At 35.8% G+C, this 27,589-nt stretch overlaps 1 protein-coding gene and 1 long non-coding RNA gene across 2 annotated transcripts in view; one reads left to right on the forward strand and one right to left on the reverse strand.

The window, feature by feature from the left end:
• The window catches only part of LOC134530301 (fatty acyl-CoA reductase wat-like), a 32,282-nt gene extending 11,356 nt beyond the window's left edge, over positions 1-20,926 (reverse strand). The window contains exons 1-7 of the mRNA XM_063365022.1: positions 20,697-20,926; positions 19,726-19,974; positions 7,898-8,043; positions 7,196-7,305; positions 6,000-6,189; positions 4,903-5,145; positions 1,741-1,998 (exon numbers count right to left, since the gene is read on the reverse strand). Coding sequence (XP_063221092.1) covers positions 1,741-1,998; positions 4,903-5,145; positions 6,000-6,189; positions 7,196-7,305; positions 7,898-8,043; positions 19,726-19,974; positions 20,697-20,921 — 1,421 coding nt within the window. The 5' untranslated portion in view covers positions 20,922-20,926. The remainder of the gene's footprint in view (positions 1-1,740; positions 1,999-4,902; positions 5,146-5,999; positions 6,190-7,195; positions 7,306-7,897; positions 8,044-19,725; positions 19,975-20,696) is intronic.
• Positions 6,138-27,589, forward strand: part of LOC134530304 (uncharacterized) — a 43,631-nt gene continuing 22,179 nt past the window's right edge. Inside the window, exon 1 of the long non-coding RNA XR_010074800.1 lies at positions 6,138-27,584. This is a non-coding gene — a long non-coding RNA (uncharacterized LOC134530304). The remainder of the gene's footprint in view (positions 27,585-27,589) is intronic.

Here is a 27,589-nt window from a genome sequence, read left to right on the forward strand (position 1 = left end):
CCATGGCCCGTACGTTTCTAGGCCTTTTTTGTTTTTTTTTAAGTACCTACTAAGTCTACAGGAACACAGGTCAATTACAACTATAAAACCCCAGGACGCTTTAACACTGTAAACGTGCAAAGCCAATCTCCTTACTTTATCACAGGCTTAATTATGGTTTTTATTATGGAGTGTTAAGTCCTTAAGTTTGACAAAGATATATCACATCATATATATATATATATACTATCACACATATATATTTCTAAAGCCATCAATATTTATATTTCACTATTACTTTACCTATATGTAACTAGATCATTTTCCAACACCTCCAAAACCTTTAAGCGCACGTATCGTCTAAATTATTCGTTTTAGGGAAAAACTGATAAGATTTTTACCCCTTTTTAAACTGTTTAATAGGATGGTACTATTGGGTGTTAAAAATAAAAACCTATATCACTTCTTCACTGGAGTGATTCATAATTCCGTTGATGTTCTTGACTAATTCAACTCTTTTTGCTTCTGGTTACATTTAAGAGAGGGAGTTATTTTGAAATCTCAAAATGACTGTAACGTTTTAAGTGTTCATTTTAAAGAAAAAACGGTAAAAATTTTCTCAGTTTAAAACCTAATTATAATTCAGTTTAACAACATGGTACGTTTGAATTCTCGAAATAAAACAGAATGGTGCGCGCTTCTCTGTACATCATGTTACTTATTTACGTTTCTTTACTTAGGTCTCATTATCTAAATTACTCCCACCAAATGCCGTATTCCGAGAGCTAAAATGTTAGACATAAAATAAAGTCAACTTTCTGGGGTGAACGAGTACACGCCATTTCTCCCCTACTCTCTACGACAATAAGTTCTGAAAATTTATTTGGCTCAACGTGACGGGATACTAATTATATGCTTCCAAATACATATGTGCCACATGAGGAGCTGAGACTTGTTTGGCCACAGCCTTCAAGGCCGCAGAGGGCCCAAGCTCACCCGAGTATTAAATGATAATTAATTAATTATAACTTTTATCACTAACGTAAAAAGTCTGATATATCCACGTTTTTTATGACAGGTAAAAGAGAGAAAAATCTTAAGATAATTCTAATTCTGTTAAATTTTGAGCCTAGACAGTGGCTGGAGGTAAAATTTAACATATCAGAGGTATTCCTTAGGTGTTTACCTCGCATGTGAATAAGTAATAAATAACTTATGTTCTGTTATATTTGTTACTAGCCGCTTCTTAACCAATATTATTTCGTTGTCACTATGCGTCTGACTCTACTCTATTACGTTGCTTCTCCTTCTCCTCTGTGAATCCCTGTGATGAATAACGACACTCCTATTTCGTTCTTTCTCTTCTCCCTTACCCATTCTCTTTGTTAGTTTATATAACAGCCTTCCTACTTATCTTCCTTACTCCGGATTTTCTCTCACTTTACTACGCGTATTTAATTTCTTGCCGTTTTTTTTATTGACCCCACTCACCCACATATTATTAACAGCTCAAGTACCTATTTTGCATATACTTTCGGTCTTTGTTACCTCTTTCTATTTTTATTAGGAGTACTTTAATTAGTATTTAATGAATACTTGGAGTAAACATGCTATAAAAAACAGTAATAAATGTAAAATTAAATAAACAATTGAATTACATATTTCTTGCACTTTTTCCAAATGCGAAATCAGTCTCGCTGTACATAGTTATCTCTAGTGAGCTTCGGTAATCCAACGACACTTTATATAAAAAATAATTACCTATGAAAGCGTGACCTGGCGTTTTTCAGTGTATCAAGAGATTCATTGAGTAGATATTTTCTTGCTCCAAGAACAGAATCAAAACTATATTGTAGATCGATTCTCTGTTGAGTATCAAAGTAAAATATTTTTTTGTCTCTATTTTCAAGTTTCTCGTAAAGATGTCTTGTGTTATCGTCAACAAACTTCCATTCTTTTAATGAGAAGTAATTTGTAATCATGGCGACTTTTTGTAACTTCCTGTAAATTCTCAGCATCCTGGAGGGAAAAAAAATAGTACATACAATCAACAAATCATAGCCAAATAAGCATAGTAAAAATCTAATAAGTTAATGTCTTATGAATATATCATGGTGTAGGCCTTATTTTTATTAAAACAATACTATATAATTACAAAAATAGTGACATATGCTTGAAAAAAGTGTACTGAATTCAATCATTCATTTACAAAGGTAGAAAAGTTTTTTTTTTGTTTTCTTTGAATCTGTTGGTAGCTTTTAGTCTATTGTTAGGAACAGGCGCTCAGAATGCAAAGAAATGAGAAATGTTGTGCCATGTTGCCAAACCTGTCACTCCTTCCAAGGTCACTGACGCCGTCTCAGTTGCTCGTTGCTCGGCGGGGAATTAATTGTACTGAGAAGTAAGCCGGTGCAAAAATTTTTACTTTGATTTTAAAGTTTTATTTGAGAGTTATATTTAAGACCATGTGTTGGTAACGTGTCCACAGAAGACCATTAAAAAAAACCGGGAACTTGAGAAGCAACAGTTATTAGTATAACGTCAATGTAAATACTGCCGCAACAGAACCTGATAGCGTTAAAGCCTCCAGATATATAAATGGAGTCAAAGGCGTACATGCAAAGCCAGTCCATTTCACGCTCGTAGTTTTCAATACCGGAAAATAGGTTGCATTAACCATTTAGTAACAGTGTGTGACGGGCTGATTATAATTGTGATCAAGTGATATGATCGATACAGAGAGGTAAGGTGCGTGCCTTACGTCTATTTGTACACATTGGTAGTCAATTTATGTCTCATTATACATCGAACGAGTATTAGACATAATAGAATAATAGTGCCGAAGTATACATTGACAACGTTGCATAAAAAAATTCGAAAACATCATGTTGAGAATACATTAATCACCGTATTTACACACATTTACGTAAAGTTGTGCGAAATAGCCTGTTCCTAAAACAGATTGTACACGACCACATCCCTCCCCCTTCCCCGTTTTTGCAATAATCTAGATTTCAAGGGAGTAGCAAAGCTCACAGGCTTTCGCGGCCATTGTGTGGAGTTGCTTGGCTTCTGGGTTGTCACCATCATCAGGGAGCAGTAGGTAACTGCAGTTGGACGCGGTTACAACCCAGAAGCCAAGAAATTCAAATTCTAGGGATTGTTCATCAGGGATCGTCCATTAATCACGTGAGGTTCGAAAAGGGGGGGGGGGGGGGGGGGGGGTCGGGAAAAATCACGAAATATCACAAGGGGGGAGGGGGGGGTGTAGAGAGATATCACGTGTATTTATTTTTTCGCGCGATTTCTACTAAACCGAAAAGGGACGCGTGACCTTGACTCGCCGTAGCTAGGCAACAATATCCCCGCCCGCCGCAACATGAACCACCCGGCTCGGCTTGCCAGTCGCCAGTAAGACTGTGATTTTGGCGCCGAATACATGCGTAAATCACATATAAGCCTTTCCTTTATTATTTTATGCCAGTGAGAATAAACCTACAACCTTAATGTGTGTCTGGACATTTTTATCACTGTGCTTAATTTTCCAGAATTAAATTAGATTATACCTATATTTAAAGATAATATTCTGAAAATTTTAAAAATATTTTGTACCAAAAAAAATACACGTGATTTATTGGGGGGGGGGGGGGGGTAGTTTGAAACCTCACCACAAATCACTAGGGGGGGAGGGGGGGGTTAAAAATTTGCTAAAAAACATCACGTGATGAATGGACGACCCCTCAGCACTTGCGTAGATAGGCCCGGCCCACCTTGGAATCAAAAAGCCCCGCTCTGAGGGGGCCCGCGTGAGCATGGAAAATCGTAACTGCGAAATGGGAATGATAAACATTTTCTACCACAACCCCCCCCCCCCCCCCCCCCCCCCCCCTTCTCAATGAGATTCCTACATGTTCATCAGTACTGATTCAGTTAGTAGCTGTAGCACAGTGAAGGAGGTTTTTTTTTTCTTTTTAGATGAGCCAGGGTTGTATGAAGTAAACGTATGGCGTCGCATTAAATATATCTTATGATTTCAAGTTACGGAATGGAGATAGTTTTCGATCTTCTTATTTTATAATTACAAGCAGTTTCTTGTTTCACCTCATCAAATGAATAAGTAAATCTTAGTCAATTTTATACATATACAAATTAACATCTATAGGATTATCTTATAAAAACTTCATGAAGTATTTTAAAAATAGATAATATAAGGGGTAGCTGATTCACTAATTAAATCTGTTTTTCTTGTGAAATAAACACTTAATGTCAGCAGAGAATCAAGGCTGGATTTATATATTCACAAGTACCGCAGTGGCACGAATGCAAGAAAACTACGGTAGTTTTTAAAACACACGATTGTAAGGCGTTACTAATCCCAAAACTTTAACCTGTAAAATTGTAGAAATATTTTCGTCATTGGGCTTATTTCATAAATAATGTTTTCACGAAAACGTGTGAGATTCTTAAAAGTTTTATTTAAAAGTTTCATTTTCTTTTATTGTGTAATAATTTAATATGTGTAGATGTAATGCATGGGATTAAAATAAAACAGTAGCCTTATATACTCATGAAATATGCATCTTAAAGTTGTCGCAACACTTCACTTCAAATACATAAGGCAAAAACGTAAGAGTAAAAGCCAGAAGATGAAAATTGGTCTATTTTTGCGATGTGGTTTTCCGTCTTACGTACTTTATAAACAGGTATTTGAAAACGCCTGTATTTTACAAGTAGCTTCTTGTTCCTTCTGCGTTTCTTTATTAGTTTATTAATCAAGCCTAAAATGCCCAAGTTGGCAAAACCTTAAACTACAAAGATTTCCTCTAATAATCAAATAGGACAACACAATCAAAATATATTCTATGTTAAAGTGAGTATCTAGACGAAGGGTTATTTAGAAATGTATATAAAAATTTTACTTACATTGGAGGCTTTCCCTTCCAGCGGAGGCCGAAGTCCAGTAGTAATCCTGGCAGGAAATGCAATAAAAAGGCCAAAACCATGTATATGCAGTAATTTGAAGTAAAAAAATAAACTGGGTACCAAATCGATGTGTTAAATGGAAATTTGGCAATCGCAGGTTTTAGGTTTTCAATTTCCTGCCGTAAGGTATCTGTGCCGTTTTTTGCCATGGATATGTTATAAACATCAATTCCACCTTCTTCCCTATAGAAAAAATTAACTCTTCATTAACCACAATGTATAAAATATAATATATTTATTGTGCTTTACATTTTGATTTTTTACATAGAATTCAAGTATTTCAAACGATAAATACATGGAACTTGTATAGATAATAGACGATTAACATATAAAAATAATTTTTATGTGTGTTTTTATGACTAAGGTTGTTTCACTATTTATTAAAAAATATATTTCCTTGCTAATTAATAAGTGCCAGCCCTGAAAAGTGGTGATTTCTCTTAGATACATTTTCCTGCCTCTGTAGTCAACACTCCCATCTCGGTATTCTTACTGGAACTCATCTGTTATCCTGGCTGCCACAAATCACAACACGCCGCTCGGGTAGATCATATAAATCCACTTAATTCCAAACGGGGCTTTACTTCGTCTTTAACAACTCTGCCTTGTGGGTTTGAGTGTGTGTTAATGTTTAGGCATTTGATGTGCTATATCAAGTTTATGCAGAATAAACCAAGTAATTAAACGTAATCTCTTATAATCTTATACTAACTTACAATACTCAATCGTCGAATGATTGGATGGCTTGAATCTGAAATCACAGCAGCGAGGGCTTGGGTTCGAATCCCTAAACAGCCATCCTGACAACGGTTTCTCAAAAGCAGCCATGTCTGATTACTTCCCAAGTACACCTACTGTGAACTGTGTCTTCGTCTTTTAAATATTATTCTGAACATCGTGACGTGAGATATTGAAAACATTGATCATATTATAGAGCTAGAAATGCGATGAACGTCATTCAGGCAGATCTCAACTACTGCAAATAACACTTTGAAAGATATTTGTAAAGTTCTGAATAATTACGATGTTTCACTAACCTTTCACCCGTCGCAAAAGCCGCCGCTATAATGCAGTTGGAAACCATATCTGCTGGGACAGTGTCCAGCACTTTTTCTTCGTCGGCGAAACACACGTGCAAGACGCCAGTGCCTCCTCCCAAGGCGATGCCAATTGGACCGTACACATTTTCCAACCAGCCGGGGATCGGTTCAGCGACCGCTGATATGACTGCGGGCGTTTAAAATCAAAACAAACTCATAGTTTGAAGCTTACAAGTATGTACACATTTAATCACACCAATGTAACGCATCCGTACTGCCGTTTGAGTCACAGCTCGTAGACTAACATAACCGTATGTCATACTAACACGCTTGTGATGCAGCCCCCAATAACACCACTGCAACAGTGTTTGTTTACATTTGGTATTCTAAAATACCAACACTTTTGTTAAAAGTTTGAATCTAAAGCAATATATATTGACTCATGGCATGTTCACAAGACACCAGTGGGTTGCAGTTTCGCCAAAGTGTGTATTTAAAGTATTTTAATATTTTGTAAATCTTTCAAAATAGTTAAATCTGTAAATACTTGAAAGTTGTGAAAACTTACGATAAAAATGTCTTGAACCATAAAAAAACAGAAACACGTGTGATTAGGCTGATGTAAGAGAGTGGCACGCACTAAACATTTGCGCCTGATAAATACTTCAAAATATCAATCATGGAACGATAGAATTATGCCTGACTTTATTTCGTGTTCACAGTTTCTGAAGGTATGTACAGGATTTCTTTTGTGAGCATTTTTATTTACGTGATGACATGATTAAAATATTTCGTAGTTTAATAATGAAATTTAAATTACATCAGTTAATTAGTAGAGTAGGAATCACGTCGTTAAGTCTGCCTAGTACTTTGCAGACTTACTGAAGTTTAAACCCATTAATGTTTAGTTAGTAAAGGAGTTATTTATTTTTCCCGAGTTTAAGTATGTAACTGCTTGCAAAAAATAACTGATGCAATATAAAATGAATGTATGGGTAAAATTGCTTTAGATAAACGCGCAACTAGGAAATTAAAAGGTGATTTCCAGCCATTATTATTTCGTCTATCGATGTTCATCCAAAATCATTCAAGGAAAATTTTAGGAAATCAATGTGTTGTATGAATCAGTCTTTCTTAAATCTTTGTTGTCGAAGAAACACACAAAAAATAATAGTTCAATATTAACAACTTACCCATTGATGGCCGAACGATAGCCACGGGTAAATCTCTTGCCTGAGTAGATATCAAGTTCTCAGACATTGCTTTAGAAAATGTGTAAGTATTTGGCCAACCACCTGTTATCCTGTAAAATATTATGTTTGCAACCAATAACTGTAATATATTTTTCACACATTTCACTTTTCTACCCCTACACTATCAGTAACTGGATTATATATTAGCTTCATTATATTTTAGCAATATGGCCTAATCAACCTAACAGCAGTGTGACGTTTCTGTAACGTCACGAAGATTGGTCCGAACGGTTGCTCTGTGTAGTATCAAACATTCATAGGTATTCTATGGGCATTTCACTTAAAATACTACTACTGGAAGGTTTTTTAAATTTAATTTAATTTAATTTTTTTAATTTTTTGAACGTAAAGTTCTTAATGGTAATTTTTGTGCTATTTTGTAGCCTAGGCATACAGCTTGCGCCAAAGTCCATTGGTCAATTTTTTGTATTATAATCTCTTAATTATATCATTATCAATCAAATATTTCCATTCAAATTTACACCCATGCCTTATCCGGAACTTGAACCCAAAACCCCTCGCACCGTAAGCCAATGTGCATCCGACCACGCTACGGAGGTACGATGAAAAAGTACTCTTAAGTGGGTTATGTTTCTAGATTATTTTAATTATTTAATTTTTGGTCGTAGTGTTGGTACTAACTTTGGAAGCAGCAAGGCAATTTCACGTTCAGTAAACCTGTCCATCAGCATGAACAAGTGATCCAATGCCATGGGTGGGCTGTAAATTTCCTCTCTCACCACCCGATGGATGCAGTTTGAATAAGCAGTCGACACATACACAGCAGACTGAAACAATTCAGCATAACAAATTATATTGAAAACTTGAAACTTGATATAATAACATCGGAAAAAAAATTGACCAGTGTTAACAATCTCGCGAGACAATATAAAAAGTGATTTTTGAAGAAACAATTAACATCATGAAAAATATATATATTATAACTATAAAATAAGTACTTCAAAATATGTTTTCTGATAATCAATATGGTCATTGTTTTAAAGCTCTAGGTTTTGTATTTATATATTTTTAACTTACAGAATAAAACAAAATAATTATATCTCATAACATTTATCGCATATAGCATTGGTTTTCCATCTGGTTAGTACATTACCAACTGAGAGTTATTTTAGAAAAACTGCTGTCTCTATTTAAAAATAAATGGATGCGTGTACATATGTACGCACTTCAGAAGTTATAATTACTTTGCGTAATAAAAAACTAGGGATGGGACGATTCCAATATATCAATTCTCGATACCCAATTCTCGATTCTCTATCGATTCTCGATTCCCTATCGATTCTCGATTCCTATACTGAACAACTGATAGGAGATTTTTTTTAACATACAGAGAATTTCACTTGAATTCTGAATTAAAGAGGTTTATTTAAAGCTACACACATTTAGCAAATACTTGGAAGTAAAACAGCTTTCAGAAAAAATTCAACACTTATAGCTACAAATTGTAGAAACTGTTTTAAACTTTTAATTTATGTACATATAAAAGAAAGATATTGTAGTTCACTTTTTAACAATTAGACATCACTTGTTTTAGATCCTACAAAAATTAACCCAGAGGATGAAAATTAATGTATTAAAAATCATAAGGCCTACTCAAAACTCAACAAAATGTCACTACTGTGAACAAAACAATTTACAAGTTTTTGTTTAGAAAAACAAGCCTTCGCACAGTTTCAGGGTCTAATCGATGACGCTTTTGGTCAACTATCAGGCCAGCAGTACTGAAAAGTCTCTCAGAATACACTGTGGATGGTGGTATGCTAAGGTACTTTTTTGCCAGTTTTTTAATGTTAGGGAATTTGTAATTTTCCTTCCAGTACTTGAAAATGTCTGCAGTGGGAGGAAGAATTGGTTCATGAAGGTAAGTGTTTATTTCATCCTTCACAGAGGTTTCCTTTGATTCACACTTGGCATCATTCATGATGTTGTTGTAAAATGCCCACATTCCATGACTCGCTGCTGGTGCTGCTGTTTGCTTTGTTTGGACATTAGGTAACTCAGGCTCTGAGCAGTTGGTTTTTGTTGCTTCTTCAATTAAGTAATTTTGTGCCACTTCAACACACTTTTGGTTAACAAACACATGGCTTTTCAGTCGAGGATCAAGAAGTGTTGCTGCTGCAAACAAAATTTCTTGCTCCACTTCTGCATACCTTAAGTTCAATGAAGAAATTATATCATTTTTCATACCCAGAATTCCTGAGCCATTGGGTGCTGGCTTTTGTAGCTCTCTACGTGTGCTGTTAACAATCGGTATTACCTCTGATGCAGTCACAGTTGCAGAACTAACAGCAAGTGTAGCATGGTTGAAAATGCTCAGTAAGTCAGTCACATGGGCAAGTAAATTCCATTCTGCAGTCGAAAGTTCTGCAGGCAAATTGAGCTTCGTTGCAGCTAGGGTGACTGCCTGCTTTTGCTCAAGTAGACGTTGCAGCATGTGTAGTGTAGAATTCCATCGGGTGGGTTCGTCTTGGATGACTTTATGCTGTTTTACACTCAGAACAGACTGAACATTTTTCAGTTCCTTGCATGCTTTACTTGAGTGTTTAAAATGACCAACAATGCGGCGGCATTTTGCTGTCAAACTAGTTACATTCTTGTTGTTAAGTAACCCATCTTTAACAACAAGCTGAAATGTATGCGCTAAGCAAGAGAGATGTTGAAACTGTGATGTCTCTAGGGCACTTACGATGTTCCTACCATTGTCTCTCACAATGCAAACAACCTTTTCACTCAGATTCCACTCTTGAAGAGTTTCTGTGATAAAAGTGCAAATGTTCGACCCTGTGTGTGAGAATTCAATAATTGGGATTACCTCAATACAAAGATGTTGCAGAACAAAATTTTTGTCGACAAAGTGCACCGTCAGACTCATATAATCGTCGTTATTAGTTGAAGTCCACATGTCTGTTGTAAGGCTCACATACTCTGCATCTGTAAGCTGTAGTTTGACACTTTCTGTGCACTCATTGTACATCTCTGGTATCACTTTCTTCGAAAAATGTTTCCTACTGGGCATTACATACCTTGGCTCCATGAATTTCACAAATTCAGTAAACCCTCTGTCCTCGACAATACTAAAAGGCTGCTTATCTAGGCACATCATTCTTCCAATATGTCTAGTTATTGATTTAGCTTTTGAGTCACCTGGTTTGAAAGATGAGGTTTGAGTTATAAATTCTTTGAGTGTTGGTTGGACAAGGGATTTCTTGGCTATTGGTTTTGGTTTCAGCATTTGGCACTGTTTGAAACTGCTTAGAAAGTCTGTGGGATTAGGTGAGCTAGGATCATCAGGGTCAAGTATTGTAGAAGCAGATGACTGGGGTATTGACAAAGTAGTGCTGCTGCTTTTGCTAGGAGATGAACAAGGCTGATGACTGACTGGAATCAAAGGTGATGAAAACAATGAACCACTGTTGCAGGGCAAGGAAGTTGATTTCTCTGCATGAGCTGGTAAGTCCAAGCCCTTATTTGCTGAATCAAGTTTTCTCTTCTTGGTATTATCAATAAACGCGGTATGTTTACCAAGATGTTTTTTCATGTTTGTTGTTGTTTTTGAAGAACCACCTCGCGAAATTTTCGTACTACAAATTTGACAAATTGCATAATTGTTGTCGTTTGGATCAATAAAAAAATGCTCCCAGACTTCACTTGACATGATCGTAATTAATAAAAACGTAGTAAACACTCAGAAGTATACAATGTTTTTAAAGCATTTTAAAAGCACAGTACAAATACTTCCGGATATACAACAATTTTGAAGTGAAGTCGCTGCAATCAATATAACTTACTTACCTAGTAGGCACGTGTTTACGTTTTGCCGATGCTGCTTTCCTTGGTTGATTCGGCGGCCACGTGCTAGCTATCTAATCTCACTGATTCGGTAAAACTGAACGCGCCAACGATCATTTGTGATAGAATGAAAGCGCCCGTTTTTTTTTCTCGTAGCAAATTGTAATATCGTGCCATACAGCATGGCAGCAAGCTGTAGCAGTGTATTTACTCCATGGATATATACTCTATGGCTACTACATCTTTGATATCTCGTGATGTTATGTTGCTATGCTAAGCCACGCCTAATATATATTTAAAGCCGGCAGTAATAAGTGTAACTATTAACAGTCGGGCAATTATAAGTATATAATCATTTAAAATGTTTAAAGGTATGGTACATTTGTACGTTACGTTACGCAGTTGTATTATGTTATTGGTACGAGTCCTCGGCGTTCATATTTTCGTTGCGGCGAGGGTACAATAAATTTTTATATTCCTTTTTATTACCATTAATTACCGTGGAATAAAAAAATGGTTACTGTATGTAAATAAAAACAAAAACAATATGTAGTTAAAATTACGGGTATATATTTGTTAAGGCTAGCCTACAAATGATTTAGCACAGAAAATAGCACACGCACTCGCACAGGGCATACACACAGCACAGAACTTCAACCTACAATTAAATAACACACGCACAGAGAAATCGGAAGTTTATACAAAATATTTACGAAAATTAAAGGAAGTGCAGCGAAGGAAAAATTGGTAGCCTTGTCAGAGGGAAACAGCTGATATATCTGTTTATTTGTGTTGCGCGCGCTATGTGAGATGAATGGAAAGGAAAATAATTTGGTTTAAGGTAGCAAAAATCACAATTTCCCTCCAGGTCTCTGAACAATCGTACACTTCTAACCTTAAACAGAGTATCCTTCGAAAGGGTACGATGATACAGACCTTTACATTGTATGGCATGTTTACGTATTTAACACTTTTTTCTGCACAGAAACTTTCTATCTGTAGTTCTAAAATGCTATAAAAATCGTAACTATATAACTAAAAAATGTAAACAACACTAAATGAAAATATGTCGTTTTGGCGCCATTAAGGTAAACTGGCATAAAAATAATGTGAAACAATGAATTAAAATATATGACGCCTTGCAAGGTAATTCTATTCATTTACAGAATACTTACAGTTGATATGAACTCCTTGTTCGCACAAGGCATCAACGATCGCCTGCCACGCATTTTTCTTGGCTTCTTCATTTTTTAACCCTGCCAGGGTTTTATCAAATAAAATTGGGGTAAATATGTAGAGTAGCTGTATTTGCGAGAAAAAAAAAATGTTAAAAATCAGAAAATACTTTCATTATATGCTCTTTCACTTCCTATTTTCATTAAACCCGGCGGAGATAAGAAATTCCTAATACTTTAGGAGATATCGAATTTTTTAATTTTCATAGTTGGGCGATATTTGTTAAAAAAAAAATTAAAAATTCCGAAAATACTTTTATTCTATGCTCTTTAACTTCATCTTTTCATTAAACCCGGCGGAGATAAGAAATTCCAAATACTTTAGGAGATATCGAATTTTTTAATTTTCATAGTTGGGCGATATTCGTTAAAAAAAATTTAAAAATTCCGAAAATACTTTTACTCTATGCTCTTTAACTTCATCTTTTCATTAAACCCGGCGGAGATAAGAAATACCAAATACTTTAGGAGATATCGAATTTTTTAATTTTCATCACAATACATGTGTATTCATGCGACATTCATTATTGTTTCTTGTTTACGAGTATGAAATTTTTTTTCTTTTCTTGCGGCGTTCACCATTGTTTACCCGCCTATAACTTAGGTGTGTTTTTAACGTTTCAAATTATTTGTTATTTGGATATTGTTGCGCAAGTAATAAATTTAAAAAAAATTACGTGAGTTCCTACTGTTCATCCTTTGTCCCGGTTTGTTTTGATTTGATTTGATTTGATTTTTTATTTCATTCAATAGACCATACAATGCAAGGTCACCTTGCATACAATGGTATAGAATATGTCAAAAAAAAATTACAAATAAACATAAATACAAACACGTAAACAGGTACAAGAACAGTATTAAAAGCATTACAAAATTAAAATAATATAATATAACAGCTGCTCTTCCATGAATAAGAACCTATTATATATTATATATAAAATAAATTATTTATAAAAGAAAAGTCATACATAAAAAAATTACGAAGCTACCTCCTGTTCATAATCGTTTATATTATAAAAAGCCTTATGTGCTAAATAAAGAAATAATTCCTTTTTAAATAAATTATATTGGTACATATTTTTTAGAACTGACGGTAATTTATTGAATAATCCAATACCAAGGTCAGGTCAGTTACATTATAAATACTTTAAAAATAAACAATCATTAAAATTAATTCATATTATTTTTAATGTCCGCTTAGTTTGAAAGTATTTATAATGTAACTGACGTGACCTAATCGACCATTTTAATTAATTAGGCATTTACGAACACACGGCAAAATAAAAATGTGATGTTTGAATGATAGTACAGGTCTTGTATTGGAAATAAAAACGGCGATATCTCCTAAAGTATTTGGAATTTCTTATCTCCGCCGGGTTTAATGGAAAGAGGAAGTAAAAGAGCATATAATAAAAATATTTTCGGATTTTTAACATTTTTTTTTTTTTTTGCAAATTCCGCTACACTACATATTTACCAAAATTGGTTTGCTTTCAACCAGGCAACTAAACTTATGTCAAAATTAGTCTCTTCTTTCATGTTGTAATTGAAGGAGACTATTTAACTTCCCGCGCATAATATCAAAACAATAATGTACAAGTCTAGTCAAATTACGTACGCAGTTAACATTTACAATTGTGCATGACCTCGGTGGTAAGCGAGTTTTCATTGGTCAGCGAGCAGCGCACAGCGCACACGCACAGAGAATATTAAAAGTTGGTCAACTTTCTGTGCGTCGATCCTGTGCTATTTTCCCGTGCGTATGCTGTGCTCGAGTGTAGGTGGCGCAATTCAAAAACTTCGTTTCTATTTTCTGTGCGTGTGCTATTTTCTGTGCTAAATCATTTGTAGGCTAGCCTTTAGTAAACAGACGTGTATAGCTGATTTATGAACAGTAGTAATGGGCAAAAATCTTCACTAAACTTCCGAATGTTTAAAATTTTCACGGAAAATTATTTTAGAAAGCATATTATGCTGGTTTTCGCATTTTTATTCCAGTACCACATATGTTTTGTATGTTTGTAGTTAAATTGTGACGCAAAGATTAGGTTAGGTAATCGAAAATGCAAATAATCGACGTTTTTCCCCGATTCTCGATTCTCGATTAATTTCACAGAATCGATGGGTATCGGGGTATCGAAGAATCGAATTTCCCATCCCTATAAAAAACTAACATTTTTTTTGCATTATTAATATAAATAAAATAAGATAATAATTGGAGTGATATTATAAAAACTATTGGTAAGGTATACATTCAATCAAATCTTAAATAAATATTCAGTATTCAATTTTAATTTAAACACACATGTATTATTAATTATTTAGATTAATAAAATAATCCACATAAATTTTAATTAATAATGAACATCAATGATATTCTAAATGTTTATTCTAATTTATTAATGTTAATAATTGGTTAAATAATAATTTATAATGCAAATAAATTATGCAAACGGGAACGTAACTTCACAAACACTGCCATGAAAACGGCCAGGAGACTACTAAACTTCCACAGACACTCCCTGCCAGCGACAATGGAAGCTTACAAGAAACCTGACATATTTATACATAAAAGAATATAACCTCACTTATATAAACTTCAAAATATAAACTTGAAAAAGTTTGAATGGACAATTTATATCACTAATATTCGTAATTGTTACACTTCACTCTCTTTTTATGACTTGTGTAACTGGTGATCTTTTAGTTTCAAAAGGCTGAACAAAAAGAAAAACAAGGCGTGATTTCGTATAAACATAAGTACCTCTATGTTTATTTATCTCTTAATAACTTTCACATTAAAATAATAACATTTGATTAATTTATTGACAAACATATTAAAATTATTAAATTATATTAAAATGGATTTAAAATTACATTATCTAAAGAATGGGCCAGCCCTTATTAGAAAATTACCATTCAGTTTCACTGGTCATAATTAAAAGAGAATCAGAAACAATAAACAGGTTAGACTGAGCAATCCCAGAGTGCGAGCGATTAAAGGCCCGAAAGAAAAATTTTTGGTGTTACGATATTTTCAACGTCGTAAACGAATTGTTTTTCTGTAGATTTAAAAAACTGGAGGACTGGAGATTTGACGTTCGCTGGCTGAACTTGAGCTGCTAACGCGGCGTCAGGACGCCTTAGTCGTCCTGATTGCTGGAGGAAGGACTCAAGGATGGAGTTGTTAGGTCCGCATGCGGCCCTTGGACCATGTCATACACGGAGAAGGCTTCTAGCATCAGCCAGGGTGCGGAGCTCGCGAACACGCGGTTGTCGCGGATGTTTCCATGATTTAAATTTATAAGAAAATATTATGAAGTATTATTAACGAAGCATGACTATTTCTATGAGTTATGCAGACTGAATAATTACTAATTACTAAAAGTTGTAGGGACCACATCCCTTACCTAGCTGATTACATATTTAAACAATGACCGGAGTGAAGTCTTGATGTGCGGCTCGCGCGGCGTGAAGTATATTCGGGGCGGCAGCGACTCGTAATTACAAGTAGCCGATGGCTTTCGACAGAAGGTGGGGAGTTCGGCTCTCAGATTGAAAGGTTCCGACGATTTCCGAGGGGGTGGTCGAGAAATACTGACTTCGATATCTCGAAGTTGGTGGTACTGGCCGATGACAGCGCCACCTACTGAGGGATGTCCGAAACACGAGGCGACTGCTAAAGCATTGGGCTTATGGAGGGGACTAGTGCAGTGCTCTGGTGGCTTGGAAATGAACTACATTGCATTGTTGGTTGCGTGAGGCACCAGAGGGCAGGAGTTTAGCGGACGTTCAAAACCCCAGGGGAAGTAACGAGAGGGGAGAGACGGTGCCTTCGCAGACCGATGGCGTGACCTCGAGGCAGACCGGGGTTGGTGACCGGCCAGTGAACTGGGCATGGTTCCCTGGAAAGGCTGTAGGGGGGATGGGAAATGTGCCGCTGCCAGTGAGAAACACTCTCGGCAGGGGCCCGAGGCATGCCGAAATGTAAGTTAAGACGACCTGCTGGTGCGCCTGAAATCACTTGCATAAGGCTGGCTCTCAGAACCTAGCTGCTCTAATAGCTTGCAGGACATAGCACTCCTTTTCACGGCTTGGAGGAGAATTACAGGCGAGGGGCGTGCGCCAAGGCGTGATTTAGACGAGAGCACTGTCTGACTTGCACTGGGTCTGAAATATCATATTTAGTGCTGGGAAAGATTGGGGAGACTGGCCTGACAAAGATTAGATGGGAGTGTACAGTAGGCGGAAAATGTTTTAAGTTTTTGCAGCAAAAAAAAAAATATGACTGTCGACATTATTTTTAAAAAATTCAAAAATGAGAATTGTGCCAAAAATACTAATTAGGGGCACATAGTAAATATATTTTTTTAATTATATAGACCAGTATTCAATATCAATCATTCAAGTATATGATCTAAAATCACAGTTATATTTATTTATCTATACATAGCCTTTTTCCATCCTGAATAAAATCTGTTGCATGGTGCGCTCCCATCGTAAAAATTCACTTTCATCATTTTTCATAATGCGCCCAAAGAAATATGACTTCAAAAACTGAGGAGACTCATATAGTAGCTGCGATATTGCATACCTAGTGTGTTGCATGCGCCCATAGTCACGTGGCTTTCATTCTGCTTACGCCTCTATTTCGTTACTTGTTATAGGCGGATATACAAAAAAATATATAAAGCAGATATACCAAGGAAGATCTATGACCTGTCCGAAATATAAATTTATTGTTTACCATTTTATATATTTTTTGGTTCAGGGCACAAATGCTGATGCTTCTTTTCGGTCCCAACGTCTATGGGAGTGAGAACAATCTCATGAATCTCACTTAAAATTGTAAGGGTAAGTTCCACCGTATCTTTCGAAATATTGATATAGTAGGCTAGACTACAATGGTTTCTACTTCCAACAATACTGAGCCCTTCTACTAACTAGACTGGTATGTTTGTCCGACTAGGATTACAGCTTCCTATCGCCATGATACCTTTATGGGGTTCGGTATGTAAAGTGTGGAGTAGTGAATTGGTAAGGAAGTTTTTGGAAAATATATTATTCTACTCTACAATTTTTCCTACTATTGACCGCAGATGCCTTATGTGCACGAAACATGTATCCGGTACCTGACATACAAATGGTACAACCTGCTTTTTGCCATTGTTAGCATTCCATTCATTTAAAATGCCTAGATTTAAGGCGTAAATGAAGTGTAGTTAAACCATATGACTAGAAGAAAATATCTCCCCTTAAAATTGTAGTGCTGGCCATTGAAGCCACTCACCTTATAATAGTGCAACATAGGGTTGAACCTGTTCTGACCAATTGGGTGGGACTCAGACCTATCCCACTTCTAAAGGTGGGTATCTATGGTGCAAACAACCATAACTTAACCCGATGCATAACCAAAATGTGCAAATTTCGAGGGGACACGTTGCCGCATTGCGTGTCAAAACTTGACACAAAAATACGTAACAGGCTCGATCCGTCATTTGTCGATCTTACACCGTCACATCAAAGTACGAGATGCGTGTCATTCTTCTTCATTTTTCGGTCCAATTTAAAACAGAAAAAAAATCAAATTCTGTCGGATGCTTTCTCGTAAAGTTCTTGTACAGTCCACTCCCTGCATGAAACTTCAAACCAGCCAACAAACTCAAACCACCTTACAGCTCCCTACTTGTAAATACTTTTGGAATCCACCAAAAGGTGGATTTTTTTTCTTTTTGATAAGATGTATAAAAATGAAGGTGAATGCTGCAATTTAACCTGAGCTTATGGCTACTGATAACTGCCCTTCTGATGTGTATACGGGATGTAACATTTTTTTTATATAGACGCTGTAACGGATGATTGAAAAGGTGGTAATTCCAAAAACATTGTGCCGTGTCGCATCGCAGGGTTATAATTAATGATGCCATGCATTGGAAAAATGCAACACATGAATACCAACCTTAACCAGCCGTTCCGTTAAATGTCATATTCCTGTCAAGTAGACCATGACCTTTACGTAGGAGCTCTTCACATCACTGATCCATGCATCTACGAAGCCAACAAGCCTCGAAGCCAACAAAAAACAATCGGCGATGGTTATGTGCCAGGATTGTAGCCATCCACCCAAAGTACTTGGCACTCTGCTAAACACAATGTGTGAAGTGGCTCACAAACAGCCACCCTGTGAAGGACATAAGACTGTGCCTGGACCATTTGTATATGACCTCACACAAGGTGATTTTTTCTGCAGAGGAAGCGCACATACGTACGCAAGTTCATTCTTACTCAATTAGCCAATTCGCAAAAGGTAGGTTTTTCCACCCTGTATGGTACCACAAAAATGAGGGGAGGACTGAATTGATAGGCTATATAATTACAACTTACTTATTTTCATAAAATTTTAGTCCTTACACAAATAAGAACTCACACAGGATATATCTTTTCAATTAACAATAATACAAACTTCCACAATGATGTTAAGAATGGTGTGATAATAGACTAGGTACAGGGCCACCTAGTTTAACACTCCCACCTATGACCCTTCACAGGCTGGTTATTCTTCAAACTACTGTGACTGGATCGCAAGAACCTTTCCAGAAACAACACATAAGACCTGATTAACCACCTGGAACTATCCGAATATGCAACGCGGAGAGCAGTATAGTTATGAGGACAGTCTGTATTCCCCGAAGATGTAGGTGAAGAGGGCATATCCCACCTCCCCAAGTTGCGACTGCCTTGCGTTTCCTCGAAGATAGATGTCCCCTGCGCACACAAAGATGCTAAGACAGCCGAAGTATGTCATTGTAACTGTGCCATGTTGCCAAACTTCGCGAAGAGACTCCAGTGTAAACAGAAAGAGATATAAAAAAGATTCCTCCTCCCCGATTAGGGATGGCCACGGTAAACAGAGAAATTTATCGATCTAAGTTATTGGCTAACTTACAGGTTTTTTTGTTGTTACTGAAAATTCACGGTAGCTGCAAGCAATATCGGCGAAGGTAATTTGGTTAACAGCACGCCAGGCTGAAGCGAAGGAAATTTTGGCATAATAGTGAAGCTCAAGGAGGCTCAAGGTTTCTCCCTGCTAAGGCTAGTAGAGGTTGTCAACAGGGTCGTTGAGTACCTTCTTGTAGGAAAAAGAAGTCAGAGGCCGCCCCAATTAAGTTAAAAAACTATTGTTGTATATTAAACATTGTTGGCTATCGAATATCATTTCTTTCCTGTATTTGTTTTTTAGCACGGATGAAAACTACATATGTAACGAGCATGTCTTAATCGGAACCATAATTCGTTAGATAGTATCTTGTAACGCTGCCGAGAATTATCTAGGCAGAGGTTTAATAAACCAAAAAATAAACGGAGGCTAAATATAACTAAAAACCCTTTTCCGAATGGTAATGAAATCAACATTTACGTACTTACCTTCAGATGAACACAGTCCCGGCAGAGCCGGATGAACTCTTCTGTTCCCTTCACGTTGATGGCGATCGCCACCTTCAAGGTCTCGTCGAACCTGACGGTGGCGGCCAGATGCAGCACGATGTTGACGTGTTGAGTGAGGTGATGGTAGTCAGTGTCGCTCAGCCCCAGGCGAGGCTGCGAGCAGTCTCCAGACACGAACACGAGCCTGCTCTGCCAGTCGGGCTGCTCGCTCTTCATGCGCTCGAACACCTGCGAGCAACTACAACTCGCGGAACCTTTACGTTGCTGGCGAGAGCCGTTACATTCATTTACATACAGTGTCTAATATTAGTTACATCGTGTCTTTTTTTCTATTAAGTATGTTTTATGCACTACTCATTGGCTTCTAGCAAATAGTTATGAAATACAACCAAATTAAACAAAATGTATTGAAACATAATGTATCAAATATAATGAATTTATATAATACAAATGAATTGAAATGTAACCATATGTAATGAAATAAAGTGAATTTACATGAAACAGAATTAAAATATACCAATTGTAATGAAATTAAACGATTTTAATAAAAAACGAATACAATGATATAAATATTTGAAAAGTATTCATTATAATCAGTGATTTGCCCAATGTTTCGGTTGATTTTGCAGATAGTTGCAACAAGGCAGGTAGATATGTTTGGTAAACCATTCATTTATATGGGCGTGAACTCAATATAGATGAATTTAAAACCAGCTGTTTACATCATACGTATTTTGCACAAAGAGTATCGACATGCAGAGATTCATTGATGACAGCTGGCTTTGGCTATAAAACCTTTTGAGCAACGACTCAATGCTGATTTAAGAAAGCAAGTAGTGAATTATGTACGTTGTTGATTATTGTAACGTCACCTTGCAGGCATGGATCTGTGCAGTAAATCGACAACCAAGTGATGAATTGACGCACTTGCTGTACGTAGGGATCCTCACCTCATTGTCCATTAGCGCCTTCCTCCTGTCCTCCGCCGACACGCCTTTCTTCGGTCGTATCAGCACGTACACGGTCCTGGCGGCAGGACAGCATCGCAGGATCTTCTCTATGACGAGCTTGCCCAGGAATCCTGTCCCGCCCGTCACCAGCACCCCGCAGTCCCGGTAGAAGTCCTGCACCGGCGAGTTGTCGCCTGCAGACGGCGTGTTGTCGTCCACAGACATTGTGCTAAACTGATATTTCTCTTTGAAAGCCCGGTTCTTTTATCCGGCAACCGAAAACATGTTTTCGTCTAATTAGCACACAATTGTAGGGTTTAACTCACACGTTGTCTGTTTTATCCTTGGAATCAAACAAAGAAATCACAAAGTTTTCCTTGTGATAGACCGTGAGTTAACAATAAATTTAAGACTACACTGTACTTAGGTACTGTAAACCATAAACAGCTGATCATAAAATGTTCTGATGAAATGGTTTAATCCTAGCCTTATTTTGTTAAGAAAGAGTCTCCATTAAAGAATCATTTATGTCAATAAATTAGTAAAGTTTTTTATATTATGTATGGTAGTTATTTACATAACTAATAGAATAAATGTGTATTTAAAAAAGTGAATATATTACTGGTGCCATTCTAGGTACATGATAAACGTGCGCTTGATTGTCTACATCACGTTATTTAGGAATGATTTTCGAGGGTGATGTGGTGGTAATATCGTAATGATATGAAAATAAAATATGTATAAATCTAATGAAATTAATTTCAGCAACCAATTATTATGATGATCGTAAAATGGTAAATTGTGTGTGTGTTATGACCGGTTAAGAGGCTATAAGCAATACACTCACATAATAAACTCTTATTAATTATTTCAGTTACTCCTTGCCAGCAAACATAAAACAAAACAAAAATGTTCAAACTTAAATGAAATATTTTTTAATTCCGTTTTCTGAGTATATTATTAATGTTGTTAATACATATAATATGAATTCATTTAAAAACAATCTTTGCAGTTTATAAAGGTAAAATTTCCAACTGAAAAGTTTAAGTAATTGTTTAACTGAAAATTAATTTTTAATAGTTTTACAAACTATGATAGTTTACTGAACGACCCAAGTATTCAGCTAAACTAGACCTACTATAACAGCTCAATATGGTCTTAGAGTGACTATCTGACTCGATTATGTCACATAATCCCAAAATAATTTTAGGTTTATTAGCTCAGGGAGTAGACCAGAAAATGATTGGAGTTAAGGACCTCTGTACCTGTCCCTCGTTGATTAAGGACATCTGGAATGAAGCTAGGAGAAGTTTCTACCATTACGACCTAAGTGAGAAGCTGTAGTAGTCTGGAACACTGCTGTCTTCCTTCGAATTGGCTGAAAAATCCTAAAATAGGATTGGTCTCACCAATAAAAACATCAGGGAACGTCTCAGATCTGCAGAATTCTCGAGGCCATCGCACTGTGCAATTGACTAGGACCGTTAAGACTACATCAGTCTTGTCCAAATTCAACTCAGACTTCCTAGACTTGGACTCTAGATGAAGTCTAGTTAGAATCTCGGGCGTCGCGTATCTTCCCGTTATTGTTGCCAATAAAGCCATGGATTTTCTTTAACATTAGATTAGAAAAACATTCAATACAAAGAATTTATTTGAAGGTAAAGGATGTAGTCGGATAAGCAAAGGCGATTTATCCCCGATAGAAAGTCATACTATCAACTGTTCTGTAATTTAGGTGATACTATAAGTAACTCATATATAAATAAATAATTTGTTTAGTCTAAAAGAAGGTAGGTATGGAGATACAATAAAAATATATCAAAATGTAAGATTTTAGTTTTTAAATTTTTCCTTGATTACTCCCTATTATATTGTATTATATTGACATAATTCCAAAATCTCGCAAAAAACTAACATTTAAGAGTATACAATTAATAATTTTTCTGTGGCAATCTCCCTAATAACCATTATAATGATAAAAATCTATTTAAAGTTTATTGTATGGATTTCTAAGTTAAGTACCACCTTTAAATACAAGAAATGTTTTCAATTTAGTTCATTATCGTGTAAATTTTTATCAAAATCCGGAAATAACAATATATTATATAATAGAAACAACTGTTCGAGGAAAAAAGTCTGTACATTGGATAAATTTTCAAAATATTGTAAGCGTGTCTTTCATACTAGTAGTATGTAAATGCCGATACTGGCGCTGGCTCCTGGCTGTGGTTTCGGTGGTGTCCGCAGCAATCTTGGATTGTGACGTCACGGCGGCCATCATGATTGACCTTGACCTTTGACATTGACACCGGCAGCCAAATTGGATTCGCCAAATTTAATTACGCCATTTAGAATTCTAGAACTTTCTGCCACGTAATCTAAAATGTTGCATATTAAAAATGCGAAGTTATTATCAGATTTTAATTGAAAAAATTTAAAAATCATACAAAAATGTTATTAATAAAATTGAAATATAAAGCTCTTCGCCATTTTGAAGATTGTCCGTTATCTTGAAAATGTGTAATGAAACATTAGAGATATGGGCATTAGATGGCAGAAAGTTCTAGAATTCAGAATGGCGGAATATTCAAGTAACCAATATGGCGGATCCAAAATAGCGGAATCCAACTCGGCATATCCAATATGGCCGCCTGGGTCAATGTCAAAGGTAAAGTTCAATCAATATGGCCACCGTTACGTCAGAATCCAATATGGCGCGCGACACCACAGACACCACAGCCAGAAGCCAGAGGCAGTATCGGCATTTACATACTACTACTCATACTCGCAAGTGATGTGTAACTTCTAACCTCGGTAATGAACAAATTCTTGCGTTCTGATGTTGTAAATAAACTTAAAATGCAAAACTTGGACACAAATTTTGACGTATAGATCTTTTAAAAAATACCTACAGTGATATATACACGAAAAGTATTAATTTAGAGAAAAAAGTTAAAAATGTTTCTTATTTTTGAAACGTAACTATAATTATGATTTACAAGATTGTGCTATTGATTTCACAGGATTCGCCGAACTACACGAGTACCGAACGCTTCGCCCGGAAACGGCTTAAAGCTTAACTTGTGACATTTTTCCCTAGAGCGGAATCATCGTTTGCGTTTTTGAGGTAGTGCTTCTTTAGGAGCGTTGAGAGTGAAATTTTAATGTCCACCAAAATGAAATGAAATAACCCCCATTACACACCGTAAATTTAACAGGTCGAAAGTCCAAAGCACATGCATGCAGAAATTGCTGTAGACACGAGCCGAAGTCCTTACTCGTCAACACGCACCGACAACGTAAATGTCACTTTTATCCCTTTAACTACACTGAATTTTCCCTACGACCAGCCTAAACTTCTAATGAAACTCAAAACTAACTTTAAATGTAAACCGGTATATCTAGTTAGTTTAAAATCGTAATTATCCTCATTTAATTTAATTTTAATTTAGTAATTTAAATATATCACATAATAAATACACTAAGTAACAAAAAAAAACCGAACACTGTTATTTTTTACCGATAATTTTAATAAATACGATTATTTTAATTAGTGGTAAGAATTAGTTTTTATAGGATAACTAAGCAACGCCTACCACAAGCAAGTAATGTTTTATTAATAACACTACAAATAAATTATAAAGAAAAAATAAGGGATTAGAGCCTTTTTTAAAACTTATGTCTTAATTTTCGCCAGGTTTACTGACAAATTATGGCCAGCTAATAAAGGCCTCCTAATTACCCCCTAATGTATGGCGAAGCGCCCTAATGCTGTCAGGCATAGAAGAAATTACATTTTGAACATGCTCCACTTAGAGTAGTTCGAAGCTGTCTTAAGTCACTAGGAGGATGACGATACCTAACACGTCTCCTTAAATTATCCCACAAATTCTCTATCCGATTCATGTCGGGAGATCGTGTAGGCCGGTCCAGAACTGTAATTCCCACGTGCGCCAAGTATTCGGTGACAGTTCTTGCGGTGTGTGGGCGGGCATTATCCTACATCAAAATGAACGTTTAACCAATAAATGGCGCAAATTTAATCAAAGCCTTCAGGAGCACTTCATCAACGTACTTCTGGGCAGTCAGATTCCCATTATAAATAAAAATCAGCTCAGTACGAGCGTAAAAATTTATTCCTCGCCAAACCATTACGAATTGCCTTTGGAACAGTTCAGAGGAGATCACAGATGAGTCTAGCTTTGATCGGTACCATTCAGACGGTCGAGAAAGTGTGTGTAGGCGACCAGGGGAGCTATTTGTTCAATGCACTCTTTCAAGTCAATTATTTTAACTTATACGAAGTTTATTATGCATTTATAAAATAAAATCGTTTAAATGTATTTCTTTATAATATTTGGCTATCACAGAGGTATTTGTTAAGTGATTTAAACAATGTTACTGTTTTTTTTTAATATATTTGTATATTTTTCGGACTCAATACCTTATTTTATGGAAGGCCATAAATACAAGTGAATTATGCTTTATGGATTTAACTAACTATGAAAAAAGAAAATATTCAATACTCAGGTAAATGTAAGTGTATATAAATTGTATTTTACACGGTTTAGCTTGTAGTAGGAGAATCTTATTGTAAGGATTGAGCTTAAGAATAACGACTATTTTTAGGAATTTAGAGTAATTATTTTTAACAGCATGAATAGTAGCTTTACAGTGGAGTGAAAGAGAATATACATTTAAAATGTTTAGGAAGAAGATACTTCTCACAAGTGAGAATAAAAATGGAGCATGTGCCTAATTGGCTCTTCCAACGACGGGCTCCAAATCCTTATAACATGTGCCTCGGAACTGACAATATATTTCGTGCTAATACAACAGTTACTTACCTCATACATGCTCGCACTTACAACTTACACGAAGCTCATCAATTTGGTTTCATATTAAATATGACTGTGAATCGAGAATATAATGGTAGTGGGTCACTTTATGTGTTCTGCTCAGAGATTTGTAAGCTTTGCCATCAAAAAAATGCATCCTTACTTTGGGAACATGTGTAATTCCTGTTCAGTGAATGAGTCCATAAGAGCAAACAAGTCATCCAATGACATGGGAGGCTCGTAAAACTCCTCTTTTATCAGCTGATGAATGCAGTTCGAAAAAGCCGTTGAGACATACACTGCAGCCTGAAACATTTGCCCAACCAAAATTACTAAACGCTTAAACTATTCCAAGTAAGTACCAAGATGGATTATTTTACTTCATAAAATTCTACTTTCCCAAAACACATTCTCTTTACCTGATGATGTGTGATATAATTAATTTAAAAGATAATAGAATTATAATAACCTTTTTTTACTTCAACTTAATACAAATTATTCTGTCTAAAAATAAATCTTTACTTTAAGTTTTACTTACCCAGTGTAAAAGAAAGATGACACATAACAAAAAAAAAACCGAACTAACAAATTGCTATGAATATTTAATTATAATCATTTAAGCTTTATCAGACTTAGGCATTTGTATCTAACATGTTTGCTCTTACATGTTTGTGCCAAAGGTTCAATGGACCCAAAGCCACCAGGTCAAGTGGTGATCAAGTTACAGTTGAGGCAAAGTCATGGTCAAAAGAAACAAATAGGTCCAATATCTAGTAAACAGTGTATGATCCACAGCACGTATATAGTGAAAATAACTTGCCCTTATTAGAAGGAATTGGAATCTCTAATATGAAATACATGAGATCTAGTTAATAAGAATACTGAATCTGAATTGGCTAACAAAAAAATATTTAATCAGCCGTACAGTATTATTAACAATAATTCAATTATATTTTTATATATATCCTATCATCTGATCATTTAAGATTTTTGAGGGCAGTGACTAAATTTCATTGATGTTGTTGTGATATTTTTCTAAATTTTCCGAATAGGCAGTTCAGAGACAGACTAGTTTTTTTTATCTTTAATGCGTATTAATTGAGCCGCGATAGAATTGTGTGGCTACTTAAAGTAATTGATTCTTGTTACAAATATTTTATTAAATTGCATTCAAGTGCATGTAATGCTGTAATGGTTTTTCACCATGATTGATTTATATTTGAGAAAATTTGACATTTATTCGGTGTGAAGCGCTAGATTTCCCACTATTATGACAGGGTTTTTTGGGATTGGGGGAAATCTTAGACCATAGATAGTTATAGACTGCTTATTGAACGTTTTGTTGTGAGGGCAAGATGGGCAACAGCTGACTGTTGGTAACGAGTACACATGGGTATATGGGGTTATTGTGTATCAACGTGGTTATTTTACCATTAAAATGGTTATTTCTTGTGTCACGTATGGTTGTACGCAAACATTTAAAAAAGGAAGCAATATTTCATTTCACAGGTGAGTTAAGACACGTTATATTAGTAAGAAACCATTAAGTATTTAATAGGTACGTCAGCACTCGGCATTATGTATATTTATATTACTATAGGGTTTAATAAATCGAATGTGAATTATTAGCAGACAGTATTACTACTATGTAATCGTAATAACGTTATATAGTTTCACTCGCTAATAGTTACATTAAACACGACCAGGTATATTACTAGCTAGTAATCCCAAGGATGCATTGTTTATTGTTTACAACTTTCATCGGGTCTAGTCAGTTTTACGATACCAGGTTCCTAATTGGTTAAAAAACGAATAGACGTTAATAGTAATGAGTGTAGTAGTCATGAGAGAAGACGAAGGTCGTGAGACTGTGCTCAAAGCATTTTCTTCCAGAATGCTTCGACAACGAAGCTTTTGGCTTGGGAAGAAAACTGAAGCCAGATTCCATACCGTCGGTTTATAATTTCCCTCCACATTTACTCTCGGACAAAAAGAAGAGGAAATCTCCAGTTGAAAGAACCAAACAGGAAGCTTCAAAAGTTATAAGGTAAG

This window comes from Bacillus rossius, chromosome 3 (assembly GCF_032445375.1).
Source record: "Bacillus rossius redtenbacheri isolate Brsri chromosome 3, Brsri_v3, whole genome shotgun sequence".
NCBI lineage: Eukaryota > Metazoa > Arthropoda > Insecta > Phasmatodea > Bacillidae > Bacillus > Bacillus rossius.